General features: G+C 59.5%; 1 protein-coding gene across 2 annotated transcripts in view; it reads left to right on the forward strand.

The window, feature by feature from the left end:
* Nucleotides 1–21,457, forward strand: part of GSE1 (Gse1 coiled-coil protein) — a 420,610-nt gene that overhangs the window by 157,400 nt on the left and 241,753 nt on the right. For both annotated transcript variants that reach the window (XM_032613570.1, XM_032613569.1), the window contains exon 2: nt 303–483. In XM_032613570.1, coding sequence (XP_032469461.1) covers nt 303–483 — 181 coding nt within the window. The remainder of the gene's footprint in view (nt 1–302; nt 484–21,457) is intronic.

The raw sequence follows: 21,457 nt of genomic DNA on the forward strand, positions 1-21,457 counted from the left end.
ATAGGGGCTTGGGTAGTGATGGGACCTGGGAGTGGATCCTCAGTGCCCGGTGGTCAGCCTGGTGCCCACCACGCTGCTGGGCAGGTTTGCTGGGCGAGGCAGTCACTGGTACTGACTCACACTGGCAGTCTGGGGACCAGCTCTGCTGCTGCCCCGAGCCAGCCACGCCGAGTCCCTGATGACAAAGACAGGCCACCATGGGGGAGGGGTGGTACCCAGCGGCCCAGGGGGCCCACCCCTTGGGCACCTCCTGGCAGGCGTGAGCAAGACTCACCATGTCCCCCCCTCCCCCGTCCTTCCAGGTCACCTCTGCATCTCTCGAGGCATCGACGGCCGTCCACCCTCCCTCCCGGGAGCCCGAGCCTCGGCCAGGCGCCCCAGCGGAGAGCCTGCCCAGGGGCCCCAGGACCTCCCAGGAGCAGGGGCCAGCCCGGTGTCAGCAGAGCAGCCTGGACGGGGCCGGACCGGAACTCACGGGCACAGGTAGGTGCCAGCTTTTTACTGTCTCTGAGTACTGGAGCGGATCAGGCTGCCGCCGGCAGCGAGGGAGCACGCAGAGAAAGTTCCGGCGCAGACTCCCACCCCACGGCCGTCACATTCCAGGGAAAAGCCAGGAGGCTGCGTCTCCCTGACTTGTTCGATTTTCTCCCCCTGCTTCTCAACGCTGTCTCATGGTTGATTCACAAATGGCCTTGGTTGGGTTGTTGTTGTTTTTTCATCTCTACGTTCCATTGTGTTCACTTGTTCATTTAAAAAATAATGTAATGGATCCCCGTGAACCACCACCCAACCCAGCCCTAGGACGCTCCATCTACCCGGATGCCCCGGCGCCCCCAGAGGGACCCGCCAGGTCCCATTTGCTGTTTCCGTCGCACCTGTGTTTCCCTGAATCGCCGGTGTCCTGGGGGTGTGAGCTTTGTCTCCTGGGCCCGGCTCAGCGCTGCAAGGTCCTTCTGTTGTCGCAGCTGCCGCAGTGCTTGGTTTCACCGTCGTGCGCCACGGGGTGGTGGGCCCGCCCGGTGCGTGTACCCGCGCTCCCTCCTGCCTTGTGGAGGCGCCACACATGTCCCGGCGCGTGGCTCTCGGCGTAACCCCATTTAGGCCAGAGGGAACGAGGGTGTCCAGCCGGGGAAGATGCTGACCAGCGTTCTCCTGCGTGGGCGTTCACCCCCACCCCCTTCAGCCTTGGAGACCCCGTCCGCGCATCTCGGCCCCATTGGACACGTCACTTTCCCCATTGGCGGAGACGCAGCTCCCTCGTGGGTTGCTGGGCCTGAGTGTGGAGTCCCGAGGCGTTTATCGCGGGGCACATGGGCCCCGGGCTGGGAACAGCGAGTGGACACCTGCGTTCTTAACTAGGGAGGGTCGTGGAACAGCCCCTTAGGCCGAGAGCCCTCAGAGTGAGTCCCTGTGTGTGTCCTGCCCCTAAGAGGACTGAGTCTCAAGACCGCCCCCCAGCCCAGGCCTCCCTGTTGCTGGCCCACTGCGGGGGCAGCTGGCGGAAAACACCGCTTGTTAGTGAGAGAGCCGGAGCGGGCAGGTTGGGGGAGCCGGTGCATGGTCATGTGGACATCCATCTCTAGGACAGCCCCGGTACCCCCCTTCCTCTCTGCGATGTGGACTCAGCGAGGGGAGGGGCCACCCAGCCCTCTGCGGGGCTTCCAGACCCTGGCTGCCGGGGATGGAGTGTCAGGCAGCAAAGGGGACATGCAGGTGCTGGGCAGGGAGGCCCCCAGCATTCTCTGAGCCTGGGACAAGTGTCTTCTTGCAGTGTGCCTCAGTTTCCTCATCTGAGGAATGGGAAGGAAGGCCAATGGAAGTGCGTGGCTCGCGGGCAGGTGTGAGAATTAGAGTAACCAGGACAGGAGCGCACTCAGTGCAGGTCCTGGCCCCCCGCCCCCACGAGTGCCTCAGCTCTGGGTAATAACCTGCAAAACCGTGACCCTCGGGGACCCTCCCCTCCCCCGGTTGACATGCACGAGCCCCTGCCCCCTGCCCTGGGGCCGCCCCAGGGCAGGAGCACAAGACGCACGTCTGCCGGCTGCTCTCTGTCAGGCTGTGGCCCTGCCTGGGGGGGGAATGGGGGGGGGGCCCAGCTCACAGCTGGAGACCCGCCAGGAGCAGCATCCCATAGTCAGCCCCTCCCGGGGAGGCCACTGCTGCTGCTACTTGGAAACGTGACAGTGACAAATGGTTTATTACACACCTGCCACCTCTCATCGGGCAGGCGCGCACAGCCCCCGGGTCCAGCTGTGCACCGCCAGCTGGACGGCGGGGCGGGCGCAGGGGCGAGCACTTAGAGACACATGGACACACAGGCGCAGGGACACGCGGGGACAAGCGCAGACCTGGCAGACGCGCCAGACATGAGGGTACATGTGCAGAGACACACACACAGGCACTAGACGCTCTTACACGTGCACATAAGGACACATCGCAGACACACACCTGGGAACACATATCCGTATGCACACGTGTTCCTCCACACACACACACAGCCCTCTCTCCAGAGCTCTGAGCCCCTCCCCGTCTCCCTGCTGTCTCTCCCACTCCCTGCGTGGTGGCATCCACCCCAGTGCTGCCTTTCCCAGAGGACGGGGTGGCTGTGGGCAGGTTGGGGGCTGCATCTTTTGCCTTGGGGAGGGGGCAGCTTTCCATTGGCATCCGTTTCTGAGCCCCAGTTCCCTGCAGACATCTTTGTCAGGGGAAGGAAGCTGTCGCACCGGCAGCCCTGGTGCCGGGCTGGGGGGCTGGGCCACGTGCCCCCAGGGATACGCATGGCCAGCCCGCCTCGGTTTCTCCCAGAGGAGGAGGCCGTGTGGTCCTCAGGCGCTGCGCTGGGAGGGCCCACCTGGGGAGTGGTCACTTGCTGGCTGCAGGGGGAAGAGCTCCAGGGCTGCAGGGGAAGTGGGGACCCCCACGGCTGGCATCCCTCTGGCGGGCCAGGCACGGACCTTGGACTGACCAAGCTGGTGGGGGAAGGGTTCCATCCAAACCTCACCACGAGGCAGCCTTCCCTTGTAGGCGGCAAGCCCCCAGGCCCAGCTCTTTCCAATACTCTTAAGCCTTTAGTCAAAGGGAGGTCCATTTCTCATGTGCCACTCGCAGGCGGTATAGAATCCAGCAAGAGGACACTTGCAATTCATCACCAGCTGATGGGGACAGGCGTTCCTGAACGATGATCTCTGTGCCGTCGCAGGCTCCTTGGGAGAGAAGCAGTAGCATCTGGTGATGAGTGAGGGTGTGGCTGGTGTCCTAGACCCAAGTCCGAGTTTCCAAGTCTCAGAGCTGCCACTTCCCGGCCGTGGAGCCTCTGCAAGGTTCAGAATCTTCCGAAAGCTTAGCTGCTCCAGCTGCTGAGCAGGCGTGAAATTGTAACAATGAAATCTTCTTTGTAGCATAGTATGGGTGACATGGGAGGAACGCCAAGGGGGCACCCGGGCTGCAGGGCAAGGCCGTGCAGGCTGCACACTGCACCATTCCAGGGGGCGCCGTTCCTCTTGCACCGCGGAGCAGTGGCCCTGTAGTTCTGCCGCATGGGCCCTGGGTGTCCTTTCTGAGCCGTGGAACAGCTTCTGAAATGGTAAATAATATAGAGCTAGTGAGAGCCACAGACCCCACTGATGGGTCTGGGATGGGGTCACAGAAAGCCAGACAGAGACAGACTCTCCCATCACGGCTGTGTTCCTGGGCGCCTCCCTTTCTCCCCTGCCATGTTGGAGTGCTGGGCTGGGCCAGCCCTGTTGGGGGTGGCCTGTGGGTTCCTTCTGTCCTAATAGCCGCTGACCTGCTCCCACCTAGAAAGCCTCCATCCTCATTTGTACTTATTCCAGGTTTTGGGGGACCACTGGTCCAGCGGGGAGGGGAGAGGAGGAGTGGGGCTGGCAGGGTGGGGATAGGAGCCAATATGGGAGACAGCGTGCACCTTCCAGAAGACCCCTCCCTTCACCTGCTCCTGTCAGGACCACGGCAGTGGCTGCCTTGGAAGAGTTCGGGGTTAGTTCCTGCTGCTGCTGTAACAGGTCATCACCAAGTCGGTGCTTTAAAGCAATACGTATTTAGCATCTTACACTTCCGGAGGCCGCAAGTCCAATCTGGGTCTCACTAGGCTAAAATCAAGATATGGGCAGGGCTGCGTTCTCCCTGGAGACTGTTGGGCAGAATCAGGTTTTCTAGCTTCTGGAGGCTGCCCACATTCCTTGGCTTGTGGCTCCCTCCTCCACCTTCAAAGCCAGGAACCTTGCATCTCTCTGCCCTGCTTCTGTGGTCACAGCTCCTGCGGCTCTGTCCTGCCCCCTTCCTCCACATATAAGGACCTGTGATTCCAGGGGCCCACTGTACAATCCAAGGTACGCTGTCATCTCAAGGTCAGCTGATTAGCAAACTTCATTCCCCTTTGCCGCGTGAGGGAGCATACTTACAGGTTCCAGGGATTAGGATGTGGGTGTCTTTAAGGGTCACTGTCCTGCTGACCATTTTAAAGTCCCTTTTAAAATCAGTTTACGAGTCAGGGCAACCATTGACGGGAGTTGTACAGGTAGCCCCGAGCCCATTGTGAGTGACACAGGGTCCCAGGTTCCCTTTAGCTCGTGGCTTCCAGAGTTTCCTGATTCCATCACCAACAGACACGGAGAAGAGAACACGAGAAAGCCACTGGATATTCACCCTTGGCCTTGAGGCGACCCGTGTCCTCCCACTGGCCCCAAAGATGGAAGCGAGCTGGGCAGGGACAGCTGTCCACTGCAGCAGGGCCCGGGCATGGTGGAGAGTCAGCTGGTCATCTTTGCCTCGGCTGCCCATCCCCCTGGGCGGTTCACCCACGGCTCCATGAGCTCCAAGAACGTGTGTCTGAGTCTGCCCTGCTGCACCTGGATACCCTCCCCTGGTCCCTGTGTGCTTTGGGGGAAGGGTTGGGCGTCCTCATCCCCTGGCAGGTGTGGGAACGTGAGGCCCAGTCCCTTGGTCCTCTGCAAAAGACTAGCTTCCCCTCCAGGGCTCCCCTGGACCAGGCTGGGGCTTTACCTGGAGTGGCCTTTGCTTTCTTTCTCTGCTTCCTTATCCTGTCCCCGTCCCTGCTCCCTGGGTGCTGTGCCTTATGAATCACTCTCACACACATCCTTGTCTGCTTCTGACAAACCACCTGGGATGGCACATTTCCCAGGGCCGTCTGCTCAGCCTTGTCTGCAAGCAACACGGCACATGCGTGCACCGGCCCCCCGTGTGACCGGCCTCTGCCCGGGCTCCTCCGCCCCACGGGTATGGGGGAATTTACCGCAGGTGCTGTGGCTCAACCAGCTCTCCCAGGAAGGGCACCCCACGAGCCAAGCCAAGAGCACGGAGAACCAGGCAGCTTCCCGGGAGCTGAGCCCCTCAGGCCCAGGCTGAGTTCTCGGAGCCTGGGGGCCGCGCCTGGAAGATGTAACCCGAGAGCCATGAGGACATAGCAGTAAGAGTTGCCTGGACCTTGAATGATCATAGGTACCAACGTCCGTCCTGGGGCTACTGGGGTTTTTCCTCTTTTCCTTTCTAGCCATGTGTGTAGATCAGATCAGTGTTTGCTGGGCGTGGACATCTTCTAAGCTTTCGGGTCCAGACTGGCACTCCCTAAATTCAGATCCTGCCTCTGCTCCTTCCAAGCTTCTGGTTTTAGGCAGACAACCTCTCTGTGCCTTGGTTTCCCCCTCCATTGCTGTGAGATCCAAGAGTCGATCCACATCCATCGCTGAGCACCGTGCCCGGCACTCAGGGACACGGGAGCTGGCCCTGGCCCTGCGAGGAGAGCGAGCTGGTGACCACCAGGGTCCTGGCCCTGCGTGGCTTTTGTCTCTCCTTTGTCGGGAGAACGGGCTCCCGGCCAGCGGGGCGGGGCCTCCACTTGGGTACTGGCTCAGGCCCTGAGACGTCCTTGGCAGGTCTCACCTGGAGCGCTGCGGGTGCTGGGTGAACTCCTGTGCCCCGAGGCCAAGCGGCAGCTGCTCAGAGAACACAGGGGCCGCCGGGCTTGGCTGTAGCTCATCCTGGCTTGATGGAAAGGGGCTTTGTGCAGTGGAAGTGTCTCCGTGCTCCCGTCAGCCCCTCTGCCTTCCCTCGTACATCTCCAGCCAAGCTGGGATCCAAAGTCTGTTTTCCCTCCAACTAGCGACTGTTTATCTTCTCGGGAACTTCTTGTAATGCCAGGAGCACGGAGCTTGCAAGTCTGGGCAGGAGATGGAGAAGCCCGGGCAGCCCCAGAGGCTCCAGGCTTGTAAGTCGATCTCTCCCCAGGAGCCTCTGAATATTTAGCGGGACTCGCACGTGCTGGGCCTGAAGCCCCTTCCCTCCTCTCTCCTCCGATTGCCGGGGTCTGGTCCCTTGGCTGGTGTGTGGCTCTGTGTGTCTGTCTGACTGATTCAGGTGTCCATGACGTGAAAAAGAAAAGAGAACTTGGGCAGTTTAAGAAAACGATAAACTGCCTGTTGACTTCAACGAAGCTCAAAATGGCACAAAGATAAAAGCAGCTCTTCAGACCTGGCAAAATTGCTATCAGGTGGGTCTGTTTGCCCCGAACTCTTAATTTCTTTCCATTAAGTTTGCGATTAAGACTTCAGGTAGGGGATTCCCTGGCGGTCTAGCGGCTAGGACTCTGCGCTTCCACTGCAGGGGGCACGGGTTTGATCCCTGGTCGGTAAACTAGGATCCCACATGCCAAAAAAATAAATAAGATACAATAAAATAAAAATTTCAGGTAGAAAAAAAGAGATCAGCCGAGCCATAGAAATGACTGTTCCGGGGCTCGGGATGGGGTGTCCCGGGGGCAGTGTTCGGGACCCCAGGGAGTAGAGCCAGCACAGACCACCCCTCCAAGGGCTACTGCACGTGGGGCCCACCTGTCTGCCATCTCTGCCGTGGCCTCCACCCACCCACCACCCTGCTTTCCCCTTGACCGGGTTTAAGCTGGTAGATAAGCTGGCACTCAGGGAACCTTGGCTCTCCTGGTTTAGCACCATAGGGATTTAACTGGCTAGAAGAGCATAATTTGTAAGACTCTCCCTGTGTCCACACCAACTCTCACCTATAGCCTTCTATTTAGAGCAGAAACCACTTGACATTGGGCATCTCCCAGAAGACCTTTGCTTGCGTCCTCACCATGGTTGCCTGTTGGCACATGTGTCTCCACCACTACACGGCCGTTCACGTGGGGGCATTTGTTCACAGATATTATTTGAGCACCTGCCGTGTGCCAAAGACTGTGCTAGGCAGCGTGTGCGATGCCAGGTGGTGACAGGTGCCATGAAGCAAAATAGGGTCGGAGAACACAGAGATGAGAGTTGTGACTGTAGGCGGGCTGGTCCCAGAGGCCTTGCCGAGGAGGTGGCATTAGGCAGAGAGTTCCAGGCCACGGGAAGCGCAAGTGCAAAGGCTCCGAGGCAGCCCACCCGCCCTCTCCATGAAGGCAGGGGCCGTATTTTACTATCCTCTTTATCTTTCCAGCACCTGGCCCAGTGCAGGTGCTAATAGGTGCTCAGGTGCTCAGTTGATGTTTGTTGAGTGAATTCAAGTTTTAAGTCAGCTGGTGCTGGGGGACCGGATGAGGGGAAGGTAAAGAAGAAATGAATCTCTTGTAAACATCGGGGGCGTCCATTTACTCGAGCTTCCTGTGCCGAAGGCTGATGTCCCAAGCAGGTCCTTACTCCATTCTGGAACTTTTCTGCCCTCTCCAGGGCTTTGCTCTAAAATAGAAAATTCCAGCAACCACGGGCTGCTTGCTTTTCCCCGAGGCTTCCCGGTGTGATCATGTTGGGGTCAAGGACACTTCAAGGTCACCTGTGAGTGATTGGTCCTTTCTCCCCCTCGGACTTGGCTGACGCTGGGGATGGGCTGTGAGCTCCCTGGATCAAACACAGAGAAGAGCATTTACTGAGCAACTGTTGTATGTCAGGTGCTGTGAGTCTGGAAACATTTGTCGTTTCCTGTTGCTTCTGTAACAGACCCCCACCAACTTGGCAGTTCAAAGCAACACAATTTTATTACCTTACAGTCTGGAGATCAGAGATCTGACACAGGTCTCACCGGGCTAGAATCAGGTTGTCGCAGGGCTGGTTCCTTCTGGAGGCTCCTGGGGAGAATGTTTCCTTCCTTTTCCCGCTGCCAGAGGCACCCGCATTCCTTGGCTTGTGGTCCCCACATCCCTCCAACCTCTTCCTTCTGTCATCACATCTCCTCCTTCCCACCCCTGCCTCCCTCTTACGAGGACCCTTGTGCTTGCACTGGGCCCGCGGGGCTGATCTCCCATCTCAGGGTCCGCAACTTAATCACATCTGCAAGGTCCCTTTCGTTCTATTAAGTGACACATTTGCAGGTTCCAGAGATTAGGACATGGCCAACTCTGGGGACCATTATTTGACCTCCACACCAGTCATTCTTGCTGGGCTGAGCTGGCCACATGCGGCCCCTGGGTCGTGGAGTCCGTGCCCACGGCTGAAGGACAGGCAGGTTGGTGAGGACTGCACGGCGATAGAGGGATCTCCTGAGCACTGATTCTGCACCGGGTGCCGTTGTGTGTTCTGGGACTGAACCCTCTGGCCTTGTGGCCGTGCTGCTGCGGAACCTGACACAGCCGGTTCAGCCCCAGCAGGTGTGCTCTGGGTCACCCTGGGTCAGTTTCCTCTCCTAGAACATCAGGGTCTTGATAGAACCTTTCCCCCGGGCTGTTGCATGAAGATGACCTCAGTTAACGACCATCGTTTAGAATGGAGATGGGGGACTTCTGGGGGGTCCCCACGCCACCCTGGATTCTCGCCCATCCCAGGAGGTTCTGGGTGCAGTTTGGTGTTTGCCCAGGAGGTGACACAACAGAGCACTGGAAACATGGCCTAAGCCACAGCCCTCAGGTTGCCCCCAACCCCAGTTCCCATGCCTGCTGCCCATCCTAGGTACAAGGAAGGGGCTTGACCCCAGAGACCGGACAAGGCTCTGTCCCCTCCCCTCCCCTCTCACCACTGTGCCCCAGCAAGCAGCCTGTGGGCCCACCTTCGGGTCCTTCGGGTGGTCCCCACCCGCAGCAAATGTCCAGCCCTTCTGTCCCCAAATGCACCAAGATGGGCTCTAAAGAGGACAGAGTGGCGGACAAAGAACAGTGCCGCTGGGGGGCGCTCCAGGGAGAAGGCAGCGCTCGAACTGGGCACCTGGACCCTTGTAGGGAGGAGAGGACAAACCCTGATGACAACAGGCTCCTCCCCTTCCCCCCTCCATCCTTCCTTCTCCCACAAGTCTCCCACGGGAACTTCTCTATAGGTCGCCAGAGACCACGGCCCACGGTGGGCGCCGCCCACACCCCCAGCTCCCCTGTGCCCTTCCTCCAGCCTGAGCTGAGCCGTCCTTGGCCCTTTCTCTGCAGGAATGCCCCCACGGGGGTGGCTCCTGCTGCCTGGAGCGCATCACAGCAGCCGTGGGGACTCGGCACATGGTTAGAGGCCCGGCACCCGGCACGTAGTAGGTGCCCAGTACAGACTGTCGAATGATACTGTGACTCAGCAAGGGTGACCTTGGTGGGGGGTGTGACCCCCTTTGGGACCTGGAGGCTCCTCTGCTGCCCAGGGCATAGGTCTTCCATGTGCAATAAATCCCCTGGGCCCCCTGGGTCCTGCGGGACGAGAACAGTGCAGGGAAGGCAGGAAGTGGCCGCCACCCTCCGGAGCGCGGCTCCTGTCTACAGCTGGCGGGGCGTGTGCCAGGCCGGGAGCGGGGGAAGGCTGGGGGGCGGGGAGAGGGCGGCCGCGTGGTTGTGCCGGGGCTGGCCTGGCAGCCCTGGCTTGCACGCGCTCCGTCTCTCAGCTGACTTCTCGGGAGTCTGCTCCCGGAGCTGGTCTGCAGACCTGGGAGAGAGGCTTTCTCTGCCCTCCCCACCGCCTTGCTGCTCCGCCCCCCCCCACCCCCACCCCGGGCCGAAGGGAGCTGCTCCGAGATGGCCAGGCCAGGGGGCCAGGGGCTGGGACTGTCAGTTCTCGTGGACCAGAAGAGCCCCAAGTGGCCAGTGCCCCTGCCGGGTGAGTCCCTGGGATGGCCCCATGGCGGGGGCGGGGGGGGGGGGGTGTGTGGAAGGGGGGTCCTGGGACGGTGCCCAGACTCACAGGGCAGAGGCAGAGATGGGGGAGCAGATGCTGAGCAGGGACTCGGTGAGGGGAGCACGTCCTGGCTGCAAGGGCACCGAGGCGCATGTGTGGAACGCAGCATGGCCCAGGGGACAGATGGAATGTCCCCAGGGGCCGGCATAATGGCCTCAGTCTGAGCCGGGGCCCAAGGGCAAGCGTTGGGATGGCAAGGGGGCGCAGCAGAGCGCTGAGGCATGTCCCTGCTGCCCCCGCCGCGAAAACCCCTCTGCCCACTGTGCCGTCACGGAGCTCAGGCTGGCGCGGGGCCTGGCGCTGGGCACCTGGGGGTGCGCACAGGTGAGCCTGCTGTCCTCCCGGCCGCTGGAGGTGAAGCCCAGAGCCAGGTTGCTCACAGAGGTCACTGAATCCTACCGTCCCTTCCTACAGAGGGGAACCTGAGGCTCGGAGGAGGGAGCATCGCTGCTGGGGGCTGCCCGGCCCCCCGGGACAGAGCAGGGTCTAGAACCCAGGTGACCCACCTGCCAAGCCCCCTCCTGCCGCCGGAAGTGGGAGGAAAAGGGCAGAAGGGCTGGGAGAGGAGCCGGGCAGATCTGGGAGCTCAGGAGCTGGTGGAGGAGGCCAAGGGACAGCCTCCGAGGAGGTGCTGGGAGGAACGTAGGTGTGCTCGGCACAGGTGATGCTGAAGCCTCAAGAGCTCCCCGTTCCATACCAGGTGGGGTGCGAGGGCTCCCCCTCCTCCCATCACAGCCAGCTTCTTGGCCCCTAGGACAGCATGCAGGGCTCTGGGCCGGGAGGTGGGAGGCGTGGACTCTAGTCCTGACCCTCCACTCCCTGCCTTGGATTTAATCTGATTACGAAGGAACACACTGGCCAGGGGAGCGCGCTCCCCTGCCCATCCACGGGGTGGTTGGCTGTGAGGTAGTGAGCTCTCCATCCTCGATCGTATGCGAGCAGGAATCACCAACCCATTGGAGAGGCTGTAGAGGCGCAGAGGTCAGACGGGACAATGAGTGGCAGAACTGGCATGAAAGTGTGGCACAGAGTTTGCATCCTGCCCCACCACGCAGGATAAGAGGTATCCCCAGTTACAGGAAGGCCAACCCCATTTAGGAAAATGTTTCCTAAGCTTTGAGAAGTCCAGAAGGTTCTCCAGAGTCACCGCGGGGCTTTGGCTGGGAGGACAGTGGGCTGTGGCTTTTCAGGACTGGGTAGCCCCAGTCCTGCCAGGACAGGCAGGTGCCAGACAGTGAGGCATCTGTGGTGATGGGAGACGGGGCACCTTGTCCTCCTGGGGGCGGGGGGGGGGGCACTGGGAGCCCAAGAGCAGGCCCGGGCCCAGCCTGCCTCGTGGGTGCTAGGAGGGCAGCCAGGGGCCGTCATTGCCTTTGTTCCCATCACGAAGGCACAGCCCGGACTCCAGCCCCTTCCTCACACCCTTGGCAGCCAGACAGGCCACATTTGCCCCAGGCAGCTGCAGGCCCTGTCCCCGACACCTCCCGGTACCCAGTGTCTGCGCTTCCTGGGATCCCCCAGACCCTCTTTAAACAGAGGACTGAAGCTGAGCCCTGGCCTGGGCCATGGGCGTGGGGTCTCGGTGGGTAGTGTGTCCTTTCCTGTAGATGCGGCTCAGCCCCGCCTCTTGCAGGAAGCCTTCAGTGATTGCTCCTCCTCAGAACCTCCCTTTCCCCGTCTCTCCCAATATTACATCGTTTCCTCAGCCCCAGAGTGGGAAGGGAGCTCACTTGACTTCACTGAGGTCTAAACCAGGGGGTGTGGGAGAACACAGGCGGCACTATTAACCTATTATGTGGGGACATTAGCTGAAAACCAGGACTGTCCTGGGCAAACCAGGACATACAGTTGCCTGGCTTCTACCATGATTGTTGGCCATTTGCGTGTTGCCTTCTTTGGTTCTCTTTCCTGTCAGATAAAACAGACAAAAAAGGGAAGGGGAAAGGAGGGAGGGGAAAGATTCAAAGCATGGGCTCTTGTGTTGCTGCTTTCTAGTGGAGCCTCAGCTTACTCATCTGTAAAGTGGGAGTGCTGGCAGCAGCTATCACGTAGGGTCACCGTGAGGTCAAATGAGGCTACGTGCATAGCAGGCGTTCAGTCATGCTGTCCTTGTTTCTGGGAAGTGACCTGTCTTTGCCTCCATCCTTCCAGCACCAAACTAGCGCCAGACAGGGCCTCAGATGTACTGATTGCTTCCTGGAAGAGGGTCTGCACACAGTAGGTGCTCAGTAACATTTCTAGAAGGATGGATGGATGGATGGGTGGGTGGCTGGATGGATGGATAGGTGTATGGATAGTGGAGGATGGGTGGATGGGTGGCCAGATGGATAGTAGAGGATGGGTGGATGGGTGGCCAGATGGATAGTGGAAGATGGGTGGATGGGTGGAGAGTGGAGGCTGGATGGTTGGATAGATGGATGGGTAGGTGGATGGGTGCATGGATGTTTGACTGAATGAATAGTGAATGAATGTTGGGTCTCCTCTCATCCCAAGCAGGCCTGGAGACCCCAGCCGGCCGGCAGCAGGTAGCGCAGGGCTAGTATGACTGTGCTCTTGTCCCCACGGTCCCCCGTGGTTGCCCATTGCCGTGGCAGGGCCGCACACTCTCTGCACCTCCTCCATAAGCCACAGGCCCTGGCTGCGCACCAGGCCTTCCTCCCTCCCTCCCTTCGGGCACCATCCGTACAGACAGATCAAGTGGCTTTCGGGTCAGCGGCTCCTTGCCCCCTCTCTCTGGGGGCTCTGTGTGTGTGCGTGCGTGTGTGTATCTGTCTGTCTCTCTGTGTCTCTGTGAGTACACGTGTCTGTATCTGTGTGTGTGGGCGTGTGTGGTTTTATGTGCGTGTCGGTGTGCATGTGTGCGTGCGCCCAGTGGGCCCAGCGGGCGACGTGGCCCCTGTGGCTTCAGGCGGAGGGAATTGGTGTGCAGACAGTGGCTTTGGTAACTGGCCAGGTCTGCTGTCCCTGGAAGCTGTGAGGGGTGTGGACGTGACACGAGTCTGACCTGCTGGTTCGAGGGGGGCTGTGGAGGAGAGGGCCCCTGAGGCTAGCTTTTGGGACCCTAACCCCTTTGTCCTGGGCCACCCACTGCTGCCCCAAGGCCAGAAGAAGGCTCTTGTCCTCTGTGGGTGGGGACAGATGAGTGGACAAGGGCCAGCCTCCCTGTCCCTTCACCGGTGACAGTGGTACCACGCCCTCCCTTATGGGGGCTGAGAAACCATTCCTGGCACCCCTCGCTCCCCAGATGTGGTGTGAAAAGTGGGGCTCTGGACCTGGCTGTCCTGGGCTCAAATCCCCTTACTGCTACTTAACGCTGTGTGTCCCGGACAAGCTGCCTAACTTCTCTGGGCTATTTCCCGACATGAACCAGGGCTGTGAGGATGGAGCGGGTCAGGACCTGAGGCCCTTGGGACAGCTCACCTCAGGCAGCAGGAGCCGTCAGCACCCTGATCTTCACTGCCCCAATCATCGTTCTGTTTTCCTTGTCCGGGAGCATTTGAATCCCAGTGTCACTCCTCCCCCGCTACCCTACCGCAACCCACTTCCTCCAGGTGGGGAGAAAGGCAGGAATCTCAGGACCCTGACTGGGTCAGGGAAGTTCGCATTTGACCCTCACCAGACCTGGGGCGGGAGGCGGCCAGCCAAGGTGAGACACAGCCCCCTTGTCTGGAATGTTCAGGAATCACAGGAAAATGCCGTCCTCGGGGCGGCTTCCAGCCACCCTCCCCCACCAGCAGCATCCCAGCCTCTGGCCCTCTGTCCCCCTCACCCGGCAGGGTACAGGATGGGAAGGAGCATTCATCAAGCACCCACTGCACGCCAGTTCTCAAGTCATGGGCCCCACTTTACAGATAAGGAGACTGAGAGCCGTGGGATGCTTACCCCAGGCATACGTGGGGCGTGGGACCAGCCCCAGCCAAAGCAGGAATTCCCACCAGGAACCAACCTACACGCTCTGCGTGGGCCTCCCTCCCATCTCTTTGGACCCGGACCCCTGCCCCCTAAGCCCCTCTGGCCCCCAGGCAGGGCTCCAGCCCGGCCCCAGCTTCTCCCCGGCTCCCTGCAGGAAGCAGAGCCCGGGGAGATGGCTCACTGCACATTCTTAGGAACCAGACCCCGCGGGCCGATCTGTGCACCGTGTCTGAGGCTCAGTTTCCCCATCCGTGAAATGGGGATAACCAAGGTGGTTCATCTTCTCTAGTGTGGGGAAGGCCGGGCTGTTGAGGCCCCACCCCTGTCCCCAGGGGCTGGTCTGGGGTGAGTTCAGAGCTGGGTGGGCTGGTCTGGCGGCCTCACGTCTCCCTAATGGCAGGTTTGGGCACAGACAGAGCCTGTGGCCTGGCGGTGTGGGGTGGTGGTTGTGCTCCCCTGCCCGCCTGCCCTCCTGCCCGCCGTGTGGTCCCAGCGGGGGCACGTGAACACAGCCTGGCTCTGTTCTCAGAGCTTTGGGAGGCGGGCTGTCACGGCAGGAGCCAGGAGCTGGAGGGGAGCCCAGAAGTGGGGGAGGGGCAGCGGATGTCTGCGCCTTCCCTCGCCCTCAGCGCCAGGCCCTGCCAAGCCACAGGTGCCCCCGCAGCACAGGGTGTGAGTGGAGGGCTGGGGGCGCCTGGGAGGGGAGTGCAGGATAGCGAGGAGGGGGTTTTGGTGGGCGGAGCCGCCCCCCTCTGTTCTGGGGCTTTAGAGGTGTCCGAGGCAGCACGGGTTGGTCTGCACGGCCACCATCACCAGGGCTGCAGGTCCCGCTGGATTTCCGAACTGCTTCTGCCGTCGTGCAGGTTGTGCGCTGCACAATCTCGGGGCCTTTGGGTAGAGTCGTGCAGTGGCCTAGGGCCTCCCTCCCATCTGCACCTACCATATATATTTTTTTTAATTAATTAATTTATTTATGGCTGCGTTGGGTCTGCGTTGCTGTGCGCGGGTTCTCATTGCGGTGGCTTCTCTTGATGCGGAGCACGGGTTCTAGGTTCACAGGCTTCAGTAGCTGTGGTTCGAAGGCTCTAGAGCGCAGGCTCAGTAGTTGTGGCGCAGGGGCTTAGTTGCTCCGCGGCATGTGGGATCTTCCCGGACCAGGGATCGAACCCGTGTCCCCTGCATTGGCAGGCGGATTCTTAACCACTGCGCCACCAGGGAAGCCCTGCACCTACCATATTTTGATTTTCGGTTCTGGAATCCTGGTCACCTTTGATCAGAAGCCTGGAATGTTGGTGGGGGTGACATGTGTGAGTGATTGTGGGTGATAGGGCACCCATCGTGGGCTGAACATAGTGTGGAGGTTAGGGGGGTTGCAAGAAGCTGTCTGTCCCTCAGAGGTCAGTGATGTCTGCGTGTCTGAGTGTCCCGTGCATCCCATTCTCCACGGGCATCTGTGTAACATCAGAACTTTGTGGGTACCGTGTCTCCCTGTCCCCCACCTCGTTCTCTCCTTTGTGTCCTAGCCCTCCTTGCCGAGATATGACGTCTTAATTCCAGGGCTCACTGTGGGCTGCTGGCCAAACAGAACCTGGGAAGAGAGACACCAACTGAAACCTTTCCTAGCTGTGTGACCTTGGGCAAGTTACCTAACCTCTCTGTGCCTTCGTTTCCTCATCTGAAAAGTAGAGGTAATAGACTACATCGTAGGGTTGTGGGCAGATTAAACGAGATAATGGTGAAAAGCACTTCGAGCCGGGACAGCGTGTAGAAAGTACCAGCTTTGATCTTTCCTCTGACCCCTGGAGGTCGTGGCAGGCAGGAGGCTGGGGTTCACCTTGTCCCCCAGGGGTGGCTGGCACCAGGCTTGGCACAGGGTGAGCCCTGGAGGCGTGGGCCCCCTGCTGTCCCGTCCCCTTTGTCCATGCGGGCCCCCCCTCCCCGCTGCAGGGAAACCGCAGGCTCGGCACTGCCGCTCAGCCTTATCTCGGGCCTTCTGCAGACAGCCCTGTCCCCGGGAAAGGGGTTTATCAGCCTGGTCATCTGTGCCCCAGGAGGCTTGGAAAAACATGTGGTCTAGTGGCAGGGAGCTCGGAGGGAGGCCAGCGGGGGGCCGGGGGGGCAGGGGCATACCCACGCTGGCCTGACATGGCCCCCCCTTCCTCCATGGGGGGCTCTGGGCACCTGAGGAAGGGCCAATTCTCCAGATTCCATGACATTCAGGCCCCACTGGCCCCTTCCGCAGCCCGCGGACTTGGTGCCCTCCGTGCGGCCACCGACCATTTGGGCCTCCCAGGGAGCAGCCAGGGAGCCTGGCCTGGGTCTGGAGGATGGAAGCTGAGAAGCCCATTTCAGGGCAGTGAGCCGTGGGAAGGCCGCCCAGCCTCCCTGATGCCCCCCGAATGGCCAGAGAGACCCAGTCCTCTGCCCTTATAGGAGCAACAACTCACGTGTGTCGAGCATGTATTGAACAGGGCGGCCCTGCTCGCCATGCTTTGTACCAATTCACTCTTTGACTCCTCCTCACGTTTCTCATAAGCCAGGACCATTTTTTTTTTTTTTTTTTTAAACATCTTTCTTGGGGTATAATTGCTTTACAATGGTGTGTTAGTTTCTGATTTACAACAAAGTGAATCAGCTATACATATACATATGTTCCCATATGTCTTCCCTCTTGCGTCTCCCTCCCTCCCACTCTCCCCATCCCACCCTTCCAGGCTGTCACAAAGCACCGAGCTAAAGCCAGGACCATTTATTAACCGATCTCAGAGACCAGGAGACTGAGGCCCGGGTGAACATTTGCACCCTGCAGCCTTGTGCACACCCTGGGTCTCCTGGTGCACGGGACAGTCAGCTTGGGGGGTGGAAGATGGTCCCTTTGGTCCCTGGCCATCCGGCTACCCTAGCGCCATTCTGCCATCGTTTCCCCGTCCCATTGCACCCTCCCCTCCCCTCCCCTCCCCTCCGCTCGGGGAGAAGTCCTGCTAAACCAGTGGTGGAGGTAGCAGAATTGGACCCTCCCCAACAGGTGCAAACAGCCGGAGAGGCAGCTGGAGATTTTAAATATCCGGGTTCAGATCCCAGCTCGGGCACCTGCTGGCTGCAAACCTGGACAAGCCTCCTAGCCCTCCGTGTCGCGCAGCGGGGCATGTACCCTTTGCACATCCCAAGTACACCCCCCCAGGCCTTGGCCTTGCTGCTGGCTCTTCCCCAGATAGCCAAGGGCTCTCCCTCTCTTGCCTCAGATCTGTGGGCGAAGTCGTACTCTCTGAGAGCGCCCTGTCCCTCTCTTCTAAAACGTCGACCTCCTGCCATGTCACATCCCCGTCCTTAGGCTGTCCTGGGCATGCTCACTACCTCGTGTGTTTTTCACTGGCTTTCTTTGATCATCGTCTGCTGTCCTCACTGGCCGGGCAGCTCCAAGAGGACAAGACTTTCCATCTGTCCTTGTTTCTCTCAGTCTCCCCAGCACCTAGATCAGTGCCTGGCATGTAGTAGGCCCTCAGTATATTAATACACGTCAGATGAATGAACGGACAGATCAGCCAAATAAGAAAACTAAGAGTTTCTTCACTTTTCCTCTTATTGATGAATTGATTGATTATTACCCCCATCTTACTCCTGAAGAGACAGTGGGTTCTCCTGATGGGTGCTCACTTGATGGGCACATAGTAGGTACTTCGAAGTATCGGTGTCCTTCCCCGCCCCCACGCTGAGCAGCTGCTCGGGCCCCCAGGCCTCCGGTTCTCGTGGATCCATTGAGGTCTCACCGAAACAGAGCCAGCAGCCCCGTTCCGGGGTAAGGGGGATGCATTTCCTGCCGCCCCCTCCCTGCGGGTGCCAGCTCAGGCTACCGGGCCTGGACCCGCCTCCCTGATGGGCTAGGAGACCACCAGCAGGGCCGTGAGGGTCCTGGAGTCCTGCCACCTGGGTGTGTGTTCTCTCTGCTCCCTGACCCCCAGCCCGGCCAGTAGGCGAGGGAAGCAGGTCACTGCAGTCACCCTCCTGCTCTGGCTCCCAGGAGATAAGACCCTTTGCAGGCCCAGGGCATGGCCATTGAGAGGGTGCCTGGCCCGCTGGCCTTCCTGCCCAGTCCACGCCTACTGGGTGCCAAGCTTGGTGGCAAAGGGGCGTATTTTCCAAATCCAAAGATAGGACATCGGGTATTCGGCCTTGGGAGGTCAAACCTTGTCATTCCCAGAACATTCTGGTGGATTATAAGGACCGCAGGACTGGCCAGGAATTCTAACGTGGACGGTCACCATCTCCCTGAATGACAGCAGGAGGTCAGAGGTAGACACCTTGTCCTCAGGGATCTTAAAGTCCAGCTGGGCACCCCAAGGGTTAAGGGCATGCAGCTGAGGAAGTCTGGGAGGGCTTCCTGGAGGAGGAGAGACAGAGCTGTGACTGGAAGGATTCCAAGATGCAAAGGAGGGTGGTTGAGGTCTTCTTGGAGACAGAGGGAGGCTATTCCAGTGGGGAGGGGTGGTGCTTCTGGGGCTCATCTGAATTGGGGGGATGTTGAAGCTTCCCCCATCTCCTCCCTGAGCCCCGGAATCAGGGCCTTGTTTCTGCACATGAGGAAACTGAAGCCTGGGGAGCCGCTGGTCAAGGTCACAAGCAAGACAGAGGTGGGGGAAAGTGAGGTGAGGAATCCCCTCTCTGTTGCCCAGGTGCCCCCCACCTCCCGGCCCCCAACCATGGTCGGGTTTAGTGTTGAATGTCAGACATTTGGCCTGTGCTCTGCAGTAGACAGTAGTGGTTTGAAGTCCTGACATAAACATGGTTAACAAATTGGCCTCATTTGCTGTGGCCCCAGATCTAATTGGATCCAGTTAACACTCACTGGGGGTCTGAGTCAGCAGCCCCTGATCTGTCATCCAGCCTGCAAACCAGCCCCTCCCCTGCTCCTCCGCCCGGGGAGGTGCCATCCTGCCCAGGTGGGAGGCATGCCTTTTCCCAGTCTTTGCATTTTATTTGGGGACCTGTGAATTTCCAGGTGGCTGTGGGAGCCCGCCCGGTAAAGTCGTGGCAATGCACGTTAACTTAAATTTTTTGTATCGAGATAGAATTCACGTAACATAAAACTAGCCATTTTAAAGTGAATAACTCCGTGGCATTTAGTCCATTCACAGTGTTGTACGGCCGTCACTTTCCAGTTCATCGCTCCCAAAGGAACCCCCGTACCAATTAGTTATTCTCACTCCCCCTGCCCCCCAGCCCCTGGCAACCACTAACCTGCTTTCGCCTCTATGGATTTGCCTCTTCTGGGCGTTTCATATACATGGAATCAAACGACGTGTGGTCTTTTGTGCCTGGCTTCTCTCACTGAGCATGTTTCCGAGGTCCATCATGTTGTAGCTGTGTCGGGAATTCATCCCTTTTCGTGGCTGAATAATATTCCACTGCCTGCCCGTGCCACATTTTATGTGTCCATTCTTCCGCTGACGGACACCTGGGCTGTCCCCACATTTTGGCCGTTGTGATGAATGCTGCTGTGAACATTCCTGTACAAGCTTGACTCGGAACACTTGTTTTCAGTTCTTTGGGGTATACAGTTGACCCTTGAAAAATGCAGGGCTTAGGGGAGCCAACCCTTCGAGCAGTCGAAAATCCTCTTATAGGAGGATTGATGCCCTCGGCCCTCTGCACCTACGGTTTCTCCGCATCCTCAGATTCAACCAACCGTGGATCCTGTAGTACTGTCATGTTTACTATTGAAAAAAATACGCGTATAAATGGACACGCGCCATTCAAACCCGTGTTGTTCAAGGGTCAGTTGTATACCTCGGAGTGGAATCTGCTAGGTCATGCTCTGAATTTAATTTTATTTCATAAACACGTACAGTGCTCTGACTAGGTGCAGTTTTGTATTCACGGCATCCCCTAAGAGGTGGGCACTGTTAGCCCCATTTACAGATGAGGAAACCGAGGCATGGCAGTTAGACAGCCAGAAATTGAACCAGGCAGTCAGACCCTGGCAGCTCCCACTAATGCGAACTGAGGCAGCAGCTCTGTCCGGCCCTTGGGATGGTGACCACATCTCAGGGTAACTGAGAACCACTGGCCGGGTCTGGGAGAGCTTGCTGTGCTCACCATCCCAAGAGGCTGTGGGGTAAACCTGAAGCCGGTGTGTTCGTTTCTTGGAGAGAAGGTGTCACCAAGGATGAGCTGGAGGTGGGTACCTCTCCGGGTCAGGTGCCTCTCCTGACAGCAGCCTGGGATCACCGTGCTGACCAGGGGGGCCCTGGCTCCGTGGGCCCCCCTGGGGCTCCCGTGCCCGCTCACGGGGGTGCCATGTCAGGAATACGTGATGGCAGTGCAGGCTCTCAGCCAGCCCCGCTCTCCTGGGCCCCTGGACTTCCGCAGAGCCCCCGCTCCTGCGGGTGGTGGACTCGTCCACTGGGCATCGGTCACGCGATCCTGGGCCCGGCTGGCCACCCCCTGGAACGTGGTTTATCTCCGGCCACACACTTCTGCGCGGCCGGGGACCCCAGCGGCTCCGATGGCTTATCTCCCCGGCCTGTTGCCTCCCTCCCAGTCCTCCGAGTCTGGCTTTATCTCTCCATTCTGGGCTTTTCCTTTACCCACAAGCCCTGGCTGCAGTGGGATGGGGGCCGGAACCTTGGTGGTCCCGGACCCTCGGGGCAGAGTTTCCTCCCCAAGGCTAGTCACCCACGAGGCCCCCGCTGTGAGCACTTGTGTCCGAGAGGACACGCAGTGACCCCAGGATCTTCCGGACGCTCAGCCCCCCGTCTCTGCAGTGTGGTGTAAACTGAGTAAAATCCCTCCCAGTCTCATCACAACAGCCTGGAGGGCCACCAGGCAGGCAGACAGCCCCTCGATTGCCCAATGACAGAGGTTGGGTGGCATGTGGGGGGACATGCCGGGGGGCCCTCAGCTGGCACCCGGGCCGGGGACCCCACCCCTGGACTCTGGGTGACTTGGAAGGACGGAGTGGGCGTGGGGGCGGAGCAGGTCAAAGTGCTTCTGAATAAGAGGGGAAATTCTAGAAGGCCTCCTCCTTCCCGTAGGCTTATCTGGGAGCAGGGACACACTCCAGCCCCTCCAGCTTGGGGCAAGCCGCTGGGCGCTTCACCGTAGCCTCGCGGGCCTCCTGTGGGACACACGGAGCTCCGTTCATGGATACAGGCGTGTGTGCGCGCGCACACGTACACACACAGTTCCCAACTTGTACACACACGGAGCTGCCCGCGGGGGTGTGCCACACAGCCTTAGTGCATAGGCACAGCATCTGCTCACACGCGTGCACTGACACACAGTCTGTCTCACACTCAAGCACGCACACAGCTCGCAGCACACACACACACACACTTGTATGCTGTGTGTGGGTGTGTGTGTCTCTCTTCTCTCTCATGTCTTCTCTCTCTCTCTCTGACACACGCTTCTCCCCAAGGCAGCCCTGGGTGACTGTGCATTTCCTC

This window comes from Phocoena sinus, chromosome 19 (genome assembly GCF_008692025.1).
Source record: "Phocoena sinus isolate mPhoSin1 chromosome 19, mPhoSin1.pri, whole genome shotgun sequence".
In the NCBI taxonomy this organism is placed as follows: Eukaryota; Metazoa; Chordata; class Mammalia; order Artiodactyla; family Phocoenidae; genus Phocoena; species Phocoena sinus.